The 14,599-nt window shown below is 53.8% G+C and overlaps 1 protein-coding gene and 1 long non-coding RNA gene across 3 annotated transcripts in view; one reads left to right on the top strand and one right to left on the bottom strand.

Annotated features, from left to right (window-relative positions):
* The window catches only part of ALK (ALK receptor tyrosine kinase), a 701,480-nt gene that overhangs the window by 667,270 nt on the left and 19,611 nt on the right, over window positions 1-14,599 (top strand). Inside the window, exons 16-24 of the mRNA XM_003787498.2 lie at window positions 20-202; window positions 1,346-1,444; window positions 2,090-2,242; window positions 3,247-3,351; window positions 5,318-5,504; window positions 6,029-6,119; window positions 6,226-6,290; window positions 7,962-8,091; window positions 14,465-14,562. Of these exons, the coding sequence (XP_003787546.1) occupies window positions 20-202; window positions 1,346-1,444; window positions 2,090-2,242; window positions 3,247-3,351; window positions 5,318-5,504; window positions 6,029-6,119; window positions 6,226-6,290; window positions 7,962-8,091; window positions 14,465-14,562 (1,111 nt within the window). The remainder of the gene's footprint in view (window positions 1-19; window positions 203-1,345; window positions 1,445-2,089; window positions 2,243-3,246; window positions 3,352-5,317; window positions 5,505-6,028; window positions 6,120-6,225; window positions 6,291-7,961; window positions 8,092-14,464; window positions 14,563-14,599) is intronic.
* On the bottom strand, window positions 141-7,970 carry LOC105886760. Of its 2 annotated transcripts, XR_001161165.2 has the most exons (5): window positions 7,845-7,970; window positions 3,270-3,458; window positions 2,128-2,628; window positions 1,830-1,966; window positions 1,444-1,506 (listed from the first exon to the last, which is right to left on the bottom strand). It is a non-coding gene; the product is annotated as an uncharacterized LOC105886760 (long non-coding RNA). The 2 variants fall into 2 exon arrangements; XR_002772666.1 differs by lacking the exons at window positions 3,270-3,458; window positions 7,845-7,970 and adding an exon at window positions 141-1,372 and having other exon boundaries at window positions 1,474-1,506; window positions 1,830-2,169.

The following is a 14,599-nucleotide window of genomic DNA, read 5'->3' as shown; positions in this document are numbered from 1 at the left end:
TCCTCATCTCCTCCTGCAGGTGGTGGAGGTGGCTGGAATGATAACACTTCCTTGCTCTGGGCTGGAAAATCTTTGCTGGAGGGTGCCACCGGAGGACATTCCTGCCCCCAGGCCATGAAGAAGTGGGGGTGGGAGACCAGAGGGGGTTTCGGAGGGGGTGGCGGGGGGTGCTCCTCCGGTGGAGGAGGCGGAGGATATATAGGTAAAGATGATTCGTGTTCAAGGTGTCGCTCCCTCCCCCTTAGTCCTAGGCACCCCACCTTCCTGCCCCTTCCCAGCCAGCCCCTGCCCTCCCCTGGCCCCTGTGTGGACCATGACTGCACGCCTCCCTCCCCACTGGGACCAGCCAGAGGCAGGGTGTCGCTTCTGAGCCAGCATCCTGCCTCGAGGCTCCCTTAGAAGCAGCATCAAGAGCCCATAGGACTCTTGATGTCCCCCAAAGCCCAGGCCAAAGAGGCTTGGGCTTTCCAGACCATTCTCTGAGTCACCCATAGGGACTTGCTGGCATGGGACTCTCAGAGGCAGGTCCTCCCCAGCCTCCCTCTGGATGGCCTGGCCAAGCCGGCTCCTGAAGAGACCAGTTTGTGGTTTCACGAGCTCCACACCCTACTCCCTGCCCCAGCCCTGCGGCTGCCACAAGGCACCGCTTCCCATTCTGATGGGAGCTGCTCCCAGCTGCTTCCTCTGGGCCTCCGAGCTCAGTCAGAAGAGCCTTCTGACGCTGAGAGGCTGGGAGATGAAGCCCCCGCCCCACAGACTAGGACAATGCATGCCCGTGCTGTGATGTTCGTGTCTATGTTTGGCTTTGAAGCTGTGTGTCAGACGCTTGGGTTAACCACACGCTTGTCCTTCCCAAGTCCTGGGTGGGAGGAGGAGCCCGAGGGGGGAGCCCAGAGATAACCCAGCCCCAGGTGAAAGGAGGGACAGGAGCCTCAGGGCACAGGGGCCATCTCCAAAACCCCAACCTTCATCCCCTGGGATGGGGCAAGTCCTCAGAGCTACTGTCCTGATAGGTCCCAGAAGAGGCACCAAGGGTGTGTCCCAGCTTGGGGAGACCAGAACTTTCTGGATTCTCACTCACACTGACTGCTTCCTAGTGGGGCCGGCAGAATGACAGAGACTCCCCCATGGGAGTTGGTCTGGATGGGAGGAGTGGGGTTGTCCACATACCAAGTCCCAAGTGCAGCTGCTGTGCTCTGAGCCTCCCTTCCCTCTCCAGTGCCCCACCCAAGGCCCCCAGAGACCCCCTGGCTTTGACCAGAGCTGCACGCCCCGCTGATGCGCATGTGTGTTGAGATGTTGGCACCCACCTCTCTGTGTTAAACTCCTCTCTGGTTTGCCACAGGTGGCAACACGGCCTCCAACAATGACCCTGAAATGGACGGGGAGGATGGGGTTTCCTTCATCAGTCCACTGGGCATCCTGTACACCCCGGCTTTGAAAGGTACCCCTCTGCCAGGTAGCAGAACAAACCTCCTTAAGCTAAAACCTCAGGGCTACTCACACCTGTCCAGAATACAAAGGCATAATTATGGGTCCCTTGCGGGCAGGTCTTCTGATGGCTTGTCTCACCCAGTTTTCTGTAAGTTAGTTCATGTGGTTTAATACTGACATGGAGGCTCTCTTCTCTTCTCCCCTGCTCTCTCTCCTCCTCACTCTCCTCTTTTCTCTCCCCTTTTCTTTCCTCCTTGGTGCTGCTCTGCAGCCTCCCTTCCCCACCAATAAAGACCTTTCGTACAAAAAAAAAAAAAAAAAAATACTGACATGGAGGAGATATTGACTGCCAAGAAGGCCAGTCCTAGAAAATGGCACAATCATAGCCGGCATACCTGAACCAGCCAACCAAAGGGTCACACAAGGGTACATTTTGTGTGTACTGTCCGAGGTACACACAAAGTGCAGACCTCTGTGGGCACCCCAGGTTCTCTGTCCAGCTCCTCACCAGAGGCTCCAGTGGCAGTAGGACCTAGGGACAAGAACCAGAGAAACCACAGGCACCAGCTAGAGAGACAGCACAAAGGCTGGGAATGAGGTGCAAGGCGGTCTCCACAGGCTCGGCCCCAGACTTACCCTCCCTCCTTGTCACCAGTGATGGAGGGCCACGGGGAAGTGAACATTAAGCATTACCTAAACTGCAGTCACTGTGAGGTAGACGAATGTCACATGGACCCCGAGAGCCACAAGGTCATCTGCTTCTGTGACCATGGGACCGTGTTGGCTGAGGACGGTGTCTCCTGCATTGGTAAGGGGATAGGGGGAGGGAGGGCCCAGAGCCTGAGCTTTGGCCCATGGCTACCACTGGTTTCTGGGGTTCCATGACACCTTGGATTCAAGTTCTGTAAATTTCCTGTCCCTCCCCCACCTGCCACAGCACAGAGGCTCTGACCACTGGTATATGGACGGTGGGCCACAGCTCCTGAAGGGGACTGAAAATTCCCCCTGTCCTATCCCTAACCCAGGGCAGGAGCCCTCTGGTATCCCCACCAGGAAGCCATCCCATCTCCACTTGAACACTACGGGTGACCTCACTACCCGTAGGGCACTCTGTCCCTTTCCTCTCGTAGGTGCCCTTGTTCCTGATGGCCTTGAAGTGCAGGTCGCAGACAGTGCCTCCCTCCTCCTCTACATCTTCTGCACATGAAATAACCCCAGTGTGTTTTGAGCAGTTCACACACGATAGATTGTGTTTGTCCTCCCCACCCACTGTCCCTCCTCTGCATGTGTCCCAGATGTCAGGGCCCCTTTTGAAACGTAATGTCCAGCACCCAACACAGTGCTTCAGTGTGGACCTGCCCACAGGCCCAGGACACCCTCCCTGCATGCTCTGGGCACAGTGCCCTGGGCCACAGGGAAGCAACAGCATCAGAGGGGGTAACAGGTGTCACACTCTCCTGTCCAGCGATGCCAAGTGCTGGACCATGTAAGGCCCCAAATCTCTTCTCTATCTGCTTTCCCACCTTCACCTTAGAGTAGTGCAGTTGACATTTGGGACCACCACCCAGAATTTTGTATTCAACCCGGTTAAACCTTCCCTCCCTCCACCCAAAAGCTGCTGTTAAAAGCCTATAAAACTTGGATGAGTCTGTGTCCTGCCCATGGTCCCCTGAGAAGGGAGGGGCGACAAAGTGCCCACAGAGAGGAAGGAGCAGGAGGCTTTTGTCCCAGCTGGGGAGGTTATTTCTGACTAGGGCCAGCTCAGAAGAGAAGCTGCGTGGTTGTCAGTGCCCGTGGGGACCTGTCTTCCAGTGTCACCTACCTCAGAGCCCCACCTGCCGCTCTCCCTGGTCCTCTCCGTCGTGACCTCTGCCCTTGTGGCCGCCCTGGTCCTTGCCTTCTCCGGCATCATGATCGGTAAGTACAGCAGACCCCCGGGGCTCCCACAGGGGCAAGAAAGCCAGTCTGAGGAGTGTCTCAGGCTGTGCTGCCGATACTAAGTTGTTGCTCTGTCCTAAGAGTCCCTGGAATTGGGTGGGGTGGTGGTTAGGGTGGCCTGGAACAGGCCAGACAGAGGCTCCCAATCCTCCCACCAGCAAAGCAGCTGCTGTTCCCTAAAGGAAGCCCCAGTTCTGGACCTCAGCCCCTTTGCGCCTTCCTAGCTACTGAGGATGGGAAGGACTCTTCAGTGGCCAACACAGTGGCTAGAGCGCACACCTGTCCCCAGACTTCACACGTGTGTTTGTGGACACCACTCCCCATGCAATGCTCAAGCCCCCATCTTCTCCAGATGTCCCTTCTCTAGGCAGAGAGGATGAAAGCTGGTTTCTGAGTGTTTCCATTCAGCCTGTGAGCCAAAGTGACTTGACCCACAGGTCACAAAGGGCTCAGCATGGTCCAGCCTTCCTCCTACTACTGGCACATAGATGCCCAGAACAGATGGGCAGTGGCGAGAAAAGGGGAGAGGGCAGACCCCCTTGGCGCCCTCGCAGGCCAGCTCTGGTGGGGGGGGGGGCACAGGTGGACAGGAGAGGATAGCATATGTGTGTCCCTATACGTGACATCCTTACTATGAACAGGACTGTAGGCACAAACACTTGCTTCCTGCTTACTCCATGCCTGGCAATTTACACATCTCAGTTTATTAAATGTCCAAGTAACCTTGCGATCACCGAGGTTGGCACATTTCGCAGAGGGGGAGGGGGAGGACCGTGGCTGACTTACATGCACCATCCAGAAGTGACAGGGCTTCCCACAGCACCCACCCCAAAAGGCATTTTTTTTTTTTTTTGAGACAGTCTCACTCTGTTTCTCTCAGTAGAGTGCCATGGTATCTTAGCTCACAGTAACCTCAAACTCTTGGGCTTGAGCAATCCTCTTGCCTCAGCCTCCCAAGTAGCTGGGACTACAGGCTTGCACCACAACACTTGGCTTCCAAATGGCAATTTCCTTGGCCTCCCATGGAGCCGGCCTTACAGATATCCTCCCATGAAGGAGTAACTTGGGAATGGGGACCCACATTGGTAAAGCGCTTCGGAATTTTTCAAAACCATTTTATGTTGGTGAACTCATTTCATTATGACAACTCTAGCAGGTGGGGAAAGAGGGCTTAGGGAAACAGGGCAGGGGTTACCACACCCACCTACAGAGAAGGAAACTGAGGTCCCAAGTGGTCAGGTGACCTGGTCAGCATCACTGAACAAAAGTCCTCAGATACCAACTTTCCCCCTGTACAGTTCCCCAGCCACAGGAAACAATCGACCAAGACCTCATTGCTGCATTTGTACTGAGGCTGCCACACCCAGTGACTGAGTATTGCAGAAATACTAAGACAGGCTGGTTTCTGGGAGACGTGGGGCTCCTCTGACGGCCGACTTTGGCTCCAGAACTTCCCCAGGGCACTGCGGAGACTTCCCTAGGCTGCATGGCATCTAGGGAGCTTCTACCCAGCCTTCTCTCCCTCCCTCCTTCACAGGGGGTCTGGCCTGTCACAGTTTGAGGGTTCCTCAGCCTCTCCTGGCTCCCTCCATGTTTTCTCTCCTAGACAGTTGCCCTAATAAAATTCTGGCCTGTCTAACTCCATCTCGAGTCTGATTCTGGAAGGCCCCAAACTAACATGACTGCCCTTTTAGATACAATGAAATCCTTTCCTTTTATAATCTTACGCTTTGGGTTTACTTTAAATGATATTTCAATTAAAAATACACTTTCATATCTATACTCTTTGGCTAGAGTTACTCAGTACAGTGGAAAGGTTTAGAGCTCAGGGGAAGAGATGGAGAATGGGGATCCAGGGAGGCTTCTGGGAGGAGGTGGCCTATGCTGACCTTCAAGGGCCAGACCACGTGGTCCAGCCACAGTGCAGCTGACCACCTGTGTGCAGTATACCGCCGGAAGCACCAGGAGCTGCAGGCCATGCAGATGGAGCTGCAGAGCCCTGAGTACAAGCTGAGCAAGCTACGCACTTCGACCATCATGACCGACTACAACCCCAACTACTGCTTCGCGGGCAAGACCTCGTCCATCAGCGACCTCAAGGAGGTGCCAAGGAAAAACATCACTCTCCTTCGGTGAGGGCTGCTACTGTCCTATATGTCCATGGAGTTTATGCAATGCAAGGAAAACACCCAGAACCAGAGCTCTCCAAAATATCCATCCAGGGGGTCCCCCCTCAAGCCCTCCTGGCCCACTCCCTTCAGGAGGGGCAAAGTGCCCTCCTCTGAGCACCCAGGGCAACCTGGCATCCCTCATCACTCACCACCAACACCCCACAGCAAGTGTCTGCCAGTGCTCTGCCCTCCCCAAGGAGTGGGCGCCTCCCTGGGCACACCTGTGTCCCTGGCACATATCATAGTCAACAGCTGTCGATTGAATGAATAAACATTTGACCATTGTCATAAATCCCTGGTTGAAACCTCTCTTACCAGTATTCAGACAAAGCATGGAGGCTGGGATTGCACAGCAAAGCAGACAAAGGCTGTTCCTGGTGCCTCTTGCATTTGTCCACCAAATGTGACCCTGGCTCAGGGGCACCAGTGGCGTCTTTACAGTGGCCGGTTCCACTCTGCCTCATCTTTTCTTATCCTTTGCACAGGGGTCTGGGCCATGGCGCATTTGGAGAGGTGTATGAAGGCCAGGTGTCTGGAATGCCCAACGACCCAAGCCCCCTGCAAGTGGCTGTAAAGGTAGGAGGCAGCTCCCTTGAAGCCTGACCTGGGCCTGCGGCCCCTGTGGGCTGCAGCTCCCAGCTCACAGCCTTCCTCCCTCCCCACCCTCCCCTTCTGTGCCCAGACACTGCCAGAGGTGTGCTCAGAACAGGACGAGCTGGATTTCCTCATGGAAGCCCTGATCATCAGGTAAAGCCACAGGGGCATACACATACCACCACCACAACCAACAGGGAGACGACATCTCTAAGAGACAGATGTCTCCAAGGAAAATGGCACTGTCCCCTGCATGTCCCTGCCTCCTCCATAGGAGGCTCCTGAACACTCTGGACCCTTCTACCAGAGAGGAATAACTCATGGCCATTGTCTCAGGAAAAAAACCATGTGATCTAAGAATCCCACTGTATCAGTGCCTACGACCATGCCCCTGTGGTCATTCATCAGTTCTGGTCCCCTCACTTTTGCTTAAAAAGTGAAGCATGCTAGTTTTTGACAGTCTTCTTAAGAAATACAGGATGCTAGTTTCCACCAGTCCTAGCTTGCAGATCTAGTGGGACTGCACCCCCAATGTGAGGCCACCCACCTCTGGGTCCACGTTGGCAGGGCTGAGTCTCAGCTGCCCTGCACCCTTTAACTCGTGGGTCTGGATTGAAGTGGGAATCTCAGAGCCTGAGGCTCCTGAGGGCATCTGCTCTGACAGCAGATCCCCTTAAGGAAGGGGCAGTTGTCTGACCTTGAGATCTGGGTAGGGGGTTGGGGGAGGTCATGGCCCCTGGTGGGTGCCACCTGGAGTGTCCTCTGGTGGAATAGGCAGGGGAACAAGGCCAGGCAGCTCGAGTGATATGCCTGTGGGGTCTAGAGCCACAGGAGAATGAACGGTGGGGTCAATACATTGCTTTAAAATAACATTTATTGACTGAGAACAGCGGCTCTTGCCTGTAATCCCAACACTTTGGGAGGCCAAGGTAGGAGAATTACTTGAGGTCAAGAGCTTGAAAGCAGCCTGGGTAATACAGAAAGACCCCCAACTCCACAAAACAAAAAAAAAAAAGAATTAGCTGGGAATGATGGCACATACCTGTAGTCCTACCTACTCAGGAGGCTGAGGCAGAAGGACCGCTGAGCCCAGGAATTTGAGGTTGCAATGAGCTACAATCACATCACTGTACTCCAGCCTAGGTAACCGAGCAGACCCTGACTCAAAAAGTAAAAATTAAAAAATGTTTATTTTCTGACTATACATGTAACACATGAGAATTGAATAAGACTTGGCAAGTGTGAGATTTTATAGAGGAAAACTCAAGTCACTCAATCTCACTACTGGATAATAACTAATCATTAACTCGTGTGTGTGTGTGTGTGTGTATGCACACACGTGGAGTTTCCTGACCTGCTGCCCTGTGGGCCCTAATGGGATCACCTTAACAATAAAATCCAAATCTCAGGGCCTCTTGCCCAACTTGCCCCCTCCCCTGAGGAATCCACAGGAGACTGCAGAAACCATGAAGTCACCCTGTCTTCCTGGCTCTTTCCCACACACTGTCACCAGCACAGCTTACACTGTCCCTCCTGAGGCCTTCCTAGCGTGCTCAGCCCTGAATTCTGTTGCCCAGTCCATGTGTCAATGTCTCTCCTGTCCCCACACACACTCTCCCACCCCAGCACCTGTGCCAGGTTCTTCCCACCTGCTTAGTAGGGAAATTCTGGACAGACTCCTCCCAGGACCCCTGCACCCATACTTACAGAATGCATTTACACCTCTTGGTTGCTGAAATGTAACTTTGTATCCTGCTTCCTCCTCTTAAGATTTGCCCAGATTCAGCTCTGGTTAACTTGGTTGCATCCTCCTCTGCTCCGCAGCAAATTCAATCACCAGAACATCGTGCGCTGCATCGGGGTGAGCCTGCAGGCCCTGCCCCGGTTCATCCTGCTCGAGCTCATGGCGGGCGGAGACCTCAAGTCCTTCCTGCGAGAGACCCGCCCGCGCCCGGTGAGTGGAACAGTCTTTGCCCCAGAGGTTGTGCCAAGGAAAGGAGCGGGGAAGGCAGGAGCGGGACCGGGCAGCCTGGGGAGCAGCATTCTCAGCAGGACCAAGGGAGGCGGCCCTAGGGCTGGGATATAGCTGACTGACTGGGACAGAGTGGCCTGGGTGGATGACAGTGAGCCCCAGCCCCAGAGAGCGTGTGCAAGGTCCGTGCAATCTGTTCCATGTCCTGCTGATTCTGGGAAACCAAACTGCAGACAAACACAGAGGGAAACTTCACCCCAGCCATGTTGCTAACTCAGCAAACTGACCTGGAGCAGGTCGCTCCGCAGCCACTCATTCTGAACCCATTATCCTCGTGTCTCAGACAGGGACGGTAGCACTTGGCCGTTCTGACCTTTATAAAAGCAAAATGCTGAAATATTGGGGAAGGTGCTGCCCACGTGTTCTGGTTAGGGACTAGAGCTTGGGTGAAGAAAGCAAGGATGGACCCAGGAAGCCCGAGCTCCAGCCCCTGCTTGGCTATACAATTTAGGGCAGTCACCCCCCCCCACCCCATCCCCCACTTAACCTCAGAGTCTGCACAGGTGAGAGAAACAGATCTCAAAGGTGGCTCTGCATCATAGAACACAGCCATGGGCAATCCCCACCTGCCTCTGCCATCTAGCTGGTGCTGCTCCCAGGACTAGAGCTACAGCTATGCCAGCCCCAAGTTTAGGATCCAGGCTTCCTCCAGGAGCCGCTGGACTGCAGGGGGCCACAGGTGCCACAGGGAAGAGACTTGCATCGTGAGAGCAGTGGCACCTTCCTGCCTCCAGAAAAGCAGAGAAAGACTCACTGCCACTTGCTACAGAAAACCCAGCCTGATCACACCATTCACAGGGACTCAGAGTGGGGACAGAAACCCAGAAAGGTCACAGCTGATCCAATCTCCACCCTTAGTCAGCTCAATGTAAAGTACCTTTGCCTTAGGAGCCCTAAGAAGAATCCTGTCTTACCCTTTGAAAAGATGAGTGTGTGTACCTGTGCACACCTGCAAGGAGGTGGGTGGGGAGACTAACCCCATCTCACCGTAACCCTCATTCCACACTGTCACCCTCCCCAGAGCTCACATTTCTCAGCACCACCCTATGAAGCAGACAGGGCAGATTTCTCCCCCATTCTATGGCTAAGAAAACTGTAGCCCAGAAACGTCACGCCACTTGCCAAGTAAGTGGAAGAGCCAGTTCTAGAGCACAGCACTCGGGCCTACTGACTTAGTGCCCTCTCCAGCCCACTATTTGCCCAGTGGTCCTCTCTGGGAAGCTGTGAAGTGTCGAGGTGGTTGGGTCCTTGACAACCAACACTACCTGGTCTCCAAGTGTCTCTGCCAGGAGCCAGGCATCAAATCATCATCATTTGCCCACCACCGCCACCCATCGGGAGGGCAGAGTCTTCAGCCCTTGTGCCCTGAGAGTCTTAGCAGCACTGCTGGCAGAGGTCAAATGGGGGGCATGTGGCATCACACTTTGGGAAGAGGTACAGCTCTGGTTTTCCCACTGGCCCTTCCTGAGGCTCCTGCACAAAGGAAGCCTGGAAACCCATCACTTGGAAAGTTCAAGGACTTTAGAGGTGGGAAGGGTAGGAGTAAGGAACACGCCTCTCCTCCCTTTGATGATGAAAGATGATTTAAACATCATTGCAAGGAACAAAGCACAAGCAAGGAAATGGTTGTACTTCTTATCCCTCCCACCCCCAGGGCACCATCCTCAGGAGGGTCAGAACAGGAGGCTGCTGCCAGTTCTGATCTCTGCCAGCAGGTACTGCCCAGGGAGCACCCACAACAGGGAGGGCACCTGCCCTCAGGAGAGCCACTGCTCAGGCTCAGGATTCCACTCCCCAAATATGCCCTTCCAATTGTTGACCCTGCTTTTCCTTGGCATGGCTCTTCCTGCCAACCATGCACCCAAGTCTTCGTGACCCTCACAGACAGCAACCTGATGACGCTTCTCAGCTCCCCACACGCCACCCATCCCAGCCGAGCTGGTCCTTTCTGAGATGCCCAGCACATGAGAGGTGATTTCAAATGTTGAACTGTGGCCCTCCAGAGCAACCCCACACTGGTGTGTTTGTGGCAGCAGTCTCCTGGGGGATTAGAGGATTTGCTGGGCTTCCCGCATGAGTTCTCAGTGCCACAAAATTCATCTTAGTAAGATGAGGATTTGTGAAAAAGATGTGATTGCAAGTGGACAGAGGGGACTAATATCATCAAATCCTACATAGAATAAAGGAAGGAGAATTCACCAAGGGACACCAGGGAGGGAAAAATAGATACACTGAAGAGAGAGCGGGCCCAGATGCCTCCAGGTTCAAATGCCTCAATTCCACCTGATTCACAGGTTCGAATCTCCCTGAGACTTTCATGGGTCCCCTGATGACCCACTATGTACAGGCACAGACTGGAAGTGCACCATCAGGCAAGGCATCTGTCCTCCCTCCCCACCAGCCAGAGGCCACGCAGTTCCACAGGCCTCACATCAGCATCAAAGGCTCTCAGAGATGATACAAAGGGCTCTGCCTCAGGTTACAAACGTACAGATGTGAAGTGCAACGCAGGGACAGAATGCAGCCCCAGGGAGCCATGTCTGTCACACAGACGGGGACAGATAAAAACATCAGTTGATCTGGGACCCCCACCTCTTTAAAAACATAGGTCCCCTTTTAATGCTGAAAACATTTTGCAGACCCAGTGTTATTCAGCCAATATTTGTGGAGGGCTTCCTACATGCCAAGTGTAGGTCATGCCTGTCTCTAGTATCCATTGATTCAATCAGTAACACCAAAAGCCTTCAGGAGGTCAGCCATCTATAAAGGGATAGGGCTTTCATCACAACAGTGCCTATGACTACCTGGGACACCTCATGCCTCCGGCTCATGGCTCTATAGAAGATGTTTGATGTACAGGTGGCATTCTGGATCCTAGAGGTCCTCCGAGGTGAGAACCTCTGATTTGGACTCATGATCAGGTTTGCATCTTTGGCTGTGACTTTTATAACACCAGTGTGGCTCCAAAAAGGGGCATCAGGTGCAGAGGAGCAGCTGAAGGTGCAGGACACACGGTGCGCAGAAGCACTCACTTCTAAGCAGTCGCTTCTTTTCAAAGTGGATTTTGGCTGCTTTTCTATATTCTGTGTTCTCTGTCTGCATTCTGCGCTTTTCCTTACATCCCTCCTTCTCACCGGTCCTTGCATCAATATTAACATATGTCCTGTTCTGTTTTCACTTGGTAGAAGAATTCCTGTCCTTTCTTCTAGCTACTTACCCCTTTGACTGCGGAGCACTCAGAAGTGAAACATGCCTACAGGTGTCCTTGGCACCAAACAAGCATCTTGTTTGAAAATTTCTAAGTGCTGTTCGCCGTCAAAAGGTTAAGAAAAGGAGAGCTATTGATATTATTGTCTTTTTTTTTTTTTTTAGTAATATTATCCTTTAGGAATAGCTCCTCAGAAGTTATGAGACCAAAGTCATTCCTGTTTCCTCATCCTGTAAAAGTGAAATATTGACCTAACAGTGTCCCTGAAAGGAACACCAGAGCCCGGGAACTCTGGGCTTAACTTGCAGTGCGCTGCAGGTGCCCCTCGGCCGGCACCGGCGCGCAGAGACTCGGAGCACGCGGCATGGAGAAAGCTACGTGGCCCAGGGATTTCCACGCCGATCTGACCTTCCAGTTGCGTCCCGCAAACCCACAGCATATGCTCCTAACCGCGACTGTATGGAAAAGGCCTGGTTGCCGAGGAAGTGCCACACTCCAGTGGCAGGTCAGGGAGGAAACCTCCAGTCCCTCTCCAGCTCTGCCCCGGGCCGGATACAACGTCACTGGGTACACTTATCGGTTTCACCACAACCGTCCACACCTCCTTCCACCCACGCACACGCCACACATGCACCGCACACACATCACACACACATCACACACATGCCACACACACACACAGCACATCACACACACACATATCTCATCACACACATGACACACACACACATAAACACAACACACATACCACAAATGGCACACATACACATATCATATCACACACCACACACACATACCACACACACACCACACATATACCACACTCATACCACACACATGCCAAACACACACCACATCACACACACATACCCACATACCACACTCACACCACACACACACACACCACTCACATACCACACACACACACACATACACCATGTAGCTCCAGGCCCCTAGGCAGTGAGACACCCATAGTTCTCGCATTCCGAGTGCTGGGCTAAGACACAAAGAGCCTGGCAGAAAAATACTCTTCCTCAAGGCTCCATCTACCTCCGTCTGGACTGGGCCCTCCTTGGGTAGGAGCAGAAAGCATCTTCCTGAAGAGAAAAAAGGTATTTCTAATCCCATAGCGAAATAGACGAGTATGTTCCTCAGAGACACAGCTTTTCTCTCTCCCAGGAGATGGGGCTGTCTCTCCCACTTTGGACCCTAGCAAGGCCCCTGGAGAAATCAAACACAGGGACCATTTCCCAAGACCCCCAACCGTGGCCCTCCCAGGCTGTGACCCCATGGAGACTTGCAGGTGCCTTTGGGAAGCCTTGCCTCCATGCCCCTTTGTGTGGGTCCTCTTAACAAGCCAGAGTGGCCGCTGGCATCGTGCCACTTTCACAGATGAAACTGGCTAAGAGAGAGGCTGAGCCATTAGCCCCGCCCAGGTCACATGGTCAGAAAGGGACAAGCGGGGTGAAGCCCACTGGACCGATGGTAAAGTGTGCTGTCTCCGTCCCCATGTGCTGTTCTCGGCATCCACAGGTGCACCAGGCTCTGTGTTCACATGTCCGCCACCCGCCCCAGGCACCCTCTCCTATGATGCTCAATTTTAACTCCTTGAATCCTGCCACACACACATCCCCAACTCAGATCCTTAAAGCTCAGGATCTGGGCAGCTTAGGCTCCACCCTTAACAGCTGTGTGAACTGTGGGGAGTCACTTAACCTCTCTACACACTCAGCCATGTCCTCTTTCATGTGGGACCCCCTTCTCCCTAGCCGCCTTACAGCCCGCTGCACAGCCTTGCTCTACTAATCACAAGGCACTGACAGGGTACTGCCCACCACACTTCTCCCCCAGATCTGGAGCACAGCCCTGAGAAGCAAGGCTCCCCTCTGCCTCCTCCAGACCCACACCATTGCTCCAAGGGGTTCTGGGCGGCCTGATGCCAAGCAGAGGGCTAAGCCTACCCCCAGACCCTGGCCACATGGCGGGCTGAGTGACTTCCCTGTGCGCACTTCAGGACTAAATAGCCCAGTCCTCTCTCTGCCCTTGAGGATACAATGTGACAGGGTAAAGGCTCTGAGTTTCTCAGAAGGAAAGCAAACCCCAAGAGCACAGGTTTCTTGCGGGGAGTTTGCCAATGAGCTCCAGAGTCAACAGCCTGAACACCTGTCTTCAGGTTTAAATGATGGGCCCCAGCCCAGGAGGGGATTGGCTGCCAGCTGTGCTTTCTTGGGAAGGTATTTGGATCTTGCCCCTCCGGGTAAACTGTAGCCCTGAGCTGTAATCAACCCACCCAGTACTCACTGAATGCCCAGACTCCAGGGCGAGGGCGCTGGACTCGATGGGAAAGTAAGATCTCTGACTCTGGGACTTCACACTTGGCTTGGGGACGCTGAAATGAACACAGATACCACCACAGTGACCGGGACACTACAGGCAGATGAGCTGCTGCTGCACACTCGGAGACTTTGGAATTAAAGGGCGGCCAAGCTGGGATGTCACCTTCAAAAAAAGCTTCACGGTCCAAGAAGCCAAACCAGGATGTGCCCCCAGAGCTGGCGGCGACTTCTCCTTTTGCACGAAAGAGACTTCTCACAGAAAAGCCTGAGATGGCTCTGAATCCCCAGCATTTTCCCAAAGTTTTTCTTTCTCAACCCCCTTTAGCTCTTTTTCTTGAAGAAATTTAAGAAATATTTTAAAAATTAAGGAGTTTTGGAACGTTTTCCCCCTTGATTTCCTCACAGGCTGGTTTATAGATTTGGGGTGTTCTCATGTTGAAGATGGGGGGGTGGGGCATAGGAGAAGGTGCAGAGTAAGTTAAGAGGAGAGGACATCTGCCCCTCCGGGGTTCTTGTCTGGGGGTTCCCAGCTCTGGCTGCACACCAGCACTACCCTGGGAAGCCCCACTTTACCAATGCTGCACCCACCCAGAGGGGTGGAATCCTGGTCTGGGGTGGGCCCCGGGCCTCAGGTGCTTCTAATGTGCAGGTGGGCGAGACCCCTTGAGAGCACTTGAAGCCAGCGTTTCCCATCTTCCCTCCCCCACCCTGCCGTGAGCTTCTGGTCAGTAGATACTTCTGTCTCCCGCAGAGTCAGCCCTCCTCCCTGGCCATGCTGGACCTTCTGCACGTGGCTCGGGACATTGCCTGCGGCTGTCAGTATTTAGAGGAAAACCACTTCATCCACCGGTGAGTCAGAGACCTGGCCCTTCCCACAGCCTCTGTG

Source organism: Otolemur garnettii, unplaced genomic scaffold, assembly GCF_000181295.1.
Source record: "Otolemur garnettii isolate 467f Iridium unplaced genomic scaffold, OtoGar3 scaffold00022, whole genome shotgun sequence".
NCBI lineage: Eukaryota > Metazoa > Chordata > Mammalia > Primates > Galagidae > Otolemur > Otolemur garnettii.
Note: the sequence above shows the minus strand (reverse complement) of the source record. Positions and strands in the feature narration are given on the sequence as shown.